The 6,000-nt window shown below is 36.2% G+C and overlaps 1 protein-coding gene across 1 annotated transcript in view; it reads left to right on the top strand.

Moving 5' to 3' along the window:
* Positions 1-5,200: 5,200 nt before the first annotated feature.
* The window catches only part of LOC309475963 (uncharacterized protein), a 195,660-nt gene continuing 194,860 nt past the window's right edge, over positions 5,201-6,000 (top strand). Inside the window, exon 1 of the mRNA XM_082138990.1 lies at positions 5,201-5,583. Within this exon, the coding sequence (XP_081995116.1) occupies positions 5,334-5,583 (250 nt within the window). The 5' untranslated portion in view covers positions 5,201-5,333. The remainder of the gene's footprint in view (positions 5,584-6,000) is intronic.

The raw sequence follows: 6,000 nt of genomic DNA, 5'->3' as shown, positions 1-6,000 counted from the left end.
AACTGTTAAAGTGATGAATAAATAGTACTATATGAATTGCACGTGTTTTAAATATTATATTTTTTATATGAAGGCGTCTATAATTTGTATCCCGTTATCCCTGGGAGACAGTGTGGAAAAACAATGTTTTCTAATTATAGACGTTTGAAATCACATGCTGTCATCATCAGGGGTACGAGATAGAAATGTTTTTTATTTTGTCCATGGATCAAAGATTGTGCAAAGAATGACAAATTGCATTTGAGAAATTAAAACGGATTCTCTCAACTGCAGTTGTAGGTCTATACGATCTCTATTTAAAGTGTTTAATCTATTTGATTTTGAAAAGTTAGGTTTACGTTCACGGTGTTAAACTCAAACACATGACGACTGCATCGGACAACTGAGAATTGATATCGTAACGTACAGACACTGTCGCAAGGGGAATGCCACAGTGTGTCTACGTTCAGTAGTTTGTCGTCGGCGAACTTTGTTACCGTTCATATTTGGTGGTATTCCACTCCTAATATATGTTCCCCATTCAGTTCATAAACTGCTGAGGCAGACAAGAATGAATGCATGAATGAATCTCTGGCCAGAGAGGTGTGTGTGGAGTGTGTGAAAGTGAGAGTGTGAATTATGGTGTTCAGAGACATAAATTATGTCAATCAAAACAGCTGTATCTAAAAATTATAAAGTGAAACACAGGGTAAAATATGACCCAACAGGGAAGAAAATATTCCCAATAAAATAACAACCATGGATGATTTTGACTAACTATCCTGAGCTGGGTTATTGTTGTGGTAGAAATAAACAATGCCACACACGTACAGTGTATAACTTTGGGAAGGAAGAGAGCAAGCTAGCTTGCCCTGTCCACCCAATACTTAACGTTTTACTTTTTACAGGATGTCATGATGGATCTCATCGAACAGAACTGATTCTGTTCCAAATGTATAAAATATTGTCTTGTTACTGTTTAACATGAAATTTTACAGGTCTCATCGGAAAAAAGGACGACCGGCCAGACAAGCAGATGAGTCTGGCGACATGATACATGTTGTCACTAACAAAAATACTTAAGGTCTCCATTCACAGGTTGTTCTTATGGTTCACTCCACAAACAAGGTCCAGTGGACTGCGGTTGTGTTCTGAGGGAAAATCTTGCAACTATCAGCAAGGTTGCAGTGTGTGACACCTCCGTCCAAGCTTCTCACCTTAGACTACACCAACCAGCTTGAGCCAAACGCCAACCAGCCCTCAGCAACCCCAAACGCCGACACCAACGACAACGCACAGCGTCAAGTGGGGGATCAAGGAAGTGCTAGTAACTTTTCCTCCCTTGCCAACGTGGGATAAGCCCATTGCAACGTTTCGCAAAGAATCACCCTGGTGAAGATGGAACGTCCATGGGGCAACGAGATGATCAACACAGCTGGAGGAAGATGTGGACCAACTAATGCTTTAAGCTTAGTATAAGAATTAATTTTGTGAGATGTTTATTGATGTTTTATTTGTTTTAATCAAACTATACTGTAGGACTTGAGTATTTAGATCTCATGATTTGAACGATTACTGATTAATTTGAAAATATTTCAGGTACTCGTAAATTAAGAAGAGGGAAAATGTCTTAATTCTGTAGAGTATAGGGACTTTAAATAGGGTCATTACTGTAAAGATAATAAATAATCTAGGGACTATTTTGAAGAAACTTAAGGGGTTTAGAACCCTAATTCAGATATCATAGATGCTAAAAAAATTTAATAGTTGTAATGGTTGTTCTCTAATAAGAGAGAATAAGTTACTATGCTGGACTAGGTCCGAATAGATAATAGGGTAAACTTCTATAGCGATTGATTAATGACTAAATTAAATATTTTTTTAGGTGTTTCCATTTGTTAAAATAGAAAAAGAAAAACTTTCAAAAGGAGATTGATTTTGGGAAACATATTAAATTTCTGAATTATTATTAGTTCGGCTTCCAGAAATGAAATCTGGACTCGTTTTGTTGAGAAAAGTCTTCAACGAATAAAAAATTATGTAGGGGGCACAAAGTTAAAACCTAGACCAAGAACAAATGTAACATGTTTAAACATGTTAAATTTAAACTAAAATGAATCTAATCAGTTAAGACATTTCAGTGAAATAGAATATTTGCTCATAAAGCAAAATTCTAAAAAGTTCTCTTAATTCAGAATGAAGTTACGGATTTAATGATCTGGATCAATGGATCCATTATGAACTATTCCGCATTTCCAACAAATAGAGGCAGGACATGTTATATCCATCAGTTAATTCTGGGAAAAAATTGGATTTTAGGATAGGTAATAAAAGATTAAATGACATGTCAGCAGCTAAGGCTATTATCATGGCAAGAGCTGGGTTGAGCTGAGTTAATTTTAAAATGAATGACTGTTTGAAACAAGATAATACAATTACTGATATTTGTGTTAAGGATAAAAATGAAAATATTTTAGAACTTTTTGGTTAGATTTTATTACACAGATCCTTAAATAGATCTGACTAAGTAAAACAATAGCCTGCTTGAATTAAAAGCTAACAAAATAAGGTTAAGAAAAATGGTTAAGCAGTATCAGCCTGTTAAAAGCCTAATAGATCAATGTGATTTGAAATTTAGCAAAGGATAATGAAACTTGATTCAAAGTTAAAAGACAATGTACTATGGTATGTTTAGTTTTTTTCTGAAAATAGAATTAGATTGCTTGAAGATAGAATGTTGGGAAGAAGATGAAAAAGATGAGAAGATGGTATGTGTATGTGGTAACATTGGAAACAGGTGGTATTTTAATTACAACTTAGGATGCTAATTAAAGGAATATTTGACAGGTATTCTAAAGTAAAAGATGGAACATGGTATGATTAGAGATATTAGGTGGTATTAAAGTCACTGACTTATAATAGGTTGATTTGGAAAGGCCTAATGATATAATTTTGGATGATGTAAATATTCATGAATTTGACTAATGAAATTGTTATAGGAAAGGCCAAACCTATGATGATGGATGATTTTCAAATGAAAGAGTGTTTCCTTTATTTCTGTTTAATTTCTTAAAAATGTATTTCTGTTTATTTTGTTTTCAAGATATGAAAAAGGGGTGGAATGTAATGGAAATTTTTATTCTAGCCAGCTAATACCATACATGGTGTTAAAGAAACTGCAAGTTGCATATCATCTTCCTTACTGCTGAAGAACAAGGTCAAAATGATATTTACAGAAAGGACAGTTTGTTCTTTCTAAATACAGATAAGCTCGCTTGCACTAAGAGCAAAGGTGTTGCATTGGAAAAGATATACTCAATTGTTTTTAATGACATATGTGTGTAAGTGTGTGTGCATAAAGGGGTGTTAGAATAAGTGTGATAGGTTTTCTGTATATAAGCTGGGCAAAAAGGAGAAGTCGGCGCGCTTCTCTTATCAGACTCTGACTGATGGGTGAACAGCCTTTCTTGCAAGAAATAAAGATCTTTTATAACTTTTGAAATTTCCAGCTGTCTTCCAATTATTATTTAAAGTCATGAAAGTAATTTCCACGACACAACTTTCTACGACTTTTTTTTAGTATACTAAGCCTTTGTTTAGCTCGCTGCAAAAGCAAACATAAGCTGAAGGCAGAAGAATGATAAATATGTAAAATGTGTTTAAAAGCAACAAATTTGGACAAATCGTCACCTTGGAATTGTAAGGTTCAATCTGACATTTTTGTTGAAATTGAGTTATTCACATATTCTTATTCTGTGACAACTATTTAAAGGGGGGGTGAAATGCTATTTCATGCATACTGAGTTTTTTACACTGGTAAAGAGTTGGATTCCCATGCTAAACATGGACAAAGTTTCAAAAACTAAGTACGTTTGAAGGAGTATACTCCTTCCGGTTTGTCACAAGTTTCGGAAAGTTTTTTTTCGAGTATGGGTATGTGTGACGTCAGATGTAACGGAATTTCCTTATATGGATCCTAAGGGCACTTATCCGGTAAGATCGTTGGTGCGCGCGCACTCGTAAACCAGAGCAAGAGAGCGAAAGCAGTTCGCCATCAAAGCGCCCTGCCCGGCTTTTGGGAAGTCAATGTCACCAAAGAAGTGTGTTTTTGGTTGCCAGGGCAAGACAACCCTGCACAGATTCCCACAGAACCCAGTGTTAAGGCACCAGTGGATGGAGTTTGTTTTCCTGAGCATAAACGGAGTTGTGCAAGACTGTGGTCCCTGCATTTCGACGATGATTGTTTTATAAACAAAGCCCAGATCGACGGATTTGCAGATCGTCTAATGCTTAAGGATCGAGCAGTCACAATGATAAAGGTTCGCGGTCGTGCGTTGGAACGGTGAGTAAAACTGTTGAACAAATGTCTCTGGCTGTTTCTCAATTCCAAGAACGCAGAGAACGGACTTGTGTTCTCGTGGAGACCGGTCTTGCCAAGCTTCCTTGGAAGAACGAATTTGGAACCGGCCGCAGTGACTTCTGGGACACCAGGTGAGTACTAGCTCAAGTCTGCATTCGATGCATCCTCGGTATCAAGAACACATCCGGGTTCTTTCATGCGTCCTCTGTACTTGCGTTCTTGAGAATTGGGTCTGAACTTCGACGGTTAATAATGACGTAAAACGAGAACACAAGGACGCAAGATCGCTGAAGAACGCATATTGAGAAACACCCTCTGTGTGTTGTTAGCTAGGCGAGTTAGCACCGCTTTAGCTTCGCCCACACGGCCCGCCCCCAGCCGCTCGTTTTTTTCCGGAAAGACTCGGTACAACCTATCTTTCAATTAAAAATATAATAAAACAAAAGACTTTTTGGAGATATGAAGGATGCAATATTACTCTATAGGTACTCAAGATTAACAGGAGATTGAGTGAAAATGAGCATTTCACCCCCCCTTTAACATTGTAAGTTTAAAACCGCTCAGAATGCAAATAGAACCTTATAATTCCAAAGTGGCGAAATGTTTCTTTACAGACTGAATGCTAAGGAATAGCTTATTACATCATTTTTTAACTTGTTTGACAAAAATGACACAAAATATGTTGTTGTTATTCAAAAATTGCTAAGCAATATGCATGTTTTCCTATGTAATTATACATTATGCTATGAATATTTTTAATGTACATTTTTACTGCCAAAAATCAACTATTAATACATCAAATATAACAAATTGAATGTTTTTATATCTGCAGTTATTTGTTGTTCTCTTTCCCCCAAAAAATATCCTCCAGCATCTGTTGGTTTGTGTTTCAGGTGTTTCTGTTGCTGAACAAGATGAAGTGAAGAGAAAAACAGTGAAGGAGGGAGAATCTGTTACTTTATATCCTGGTGTAACAAAAAACACAAATTATGTGATGACGTGGTATTTTAATGACATTTGCATCGCTGAAATCACTTTATGTCTTAGTAATATTTGTACAGTTGAACAGTGTCAAGATCAGAACTTCAAACTCAGAGATAGGCTGAAGGTTGATAATGTGACTGGATCTCTGACCGTCAGAAACACCAGAACCACAGACGCTGGATTTTATCATCTAGAGATCAGCAGCAACGGCAGCAGCTTCAGTATCAGCAGCATTAGGAGCTTCAGTCTTATTGTCATTGGTGAGTATCATTTAATTTAACCACTTCCAAACCTTCAGCTAAACACACTTTTTTTCTCGTATTTTCTGCATTACACCTCTGATCTGTTTGTTTCCTAATTTAGCCTCCTTAAGACATTCATTTTCCCTGTTCCACTCCGTATCGCGCACATTGTCAGTTACCTTATTGTTACCAATAAAGCCTGTGCTGCATCTCAATTCGTGTACTTATACTATGCCCAAAAAGTATGTACTCTTTTTGTGGAAAAAAAAGTAGAAGGGTCACGGGTTTTTCATGCGGAGACTCCTCAGTCCTCATATTAATGCATAATGATGCATTTAAAAGTTAATGGCCAAACGGATCTTTATAAAAGTTATTGCAGATGGAATTTAAAACGGATAACATTAATAAATATTGTAATTTTTATCAGGTTAAATT

Source organism: Leuciscus leuciscus (assembly GCF_965113295.1).
Source record: "Leuciscus leuciscus genome assembly, chromosome: 15".
Classification (NCBI taxonomy): Eukaryota; Metazoa; Chordata; class Actinopteri; order Cypriniformes; family Leuciscidae; genus Leuciscus; species Leuciscus leuciscus.
The sequence above is the reverse complement of the archived record's forward strand: the minus strand, read 5'-3'. Positions and strand labels throughout refer to the sequence as shown.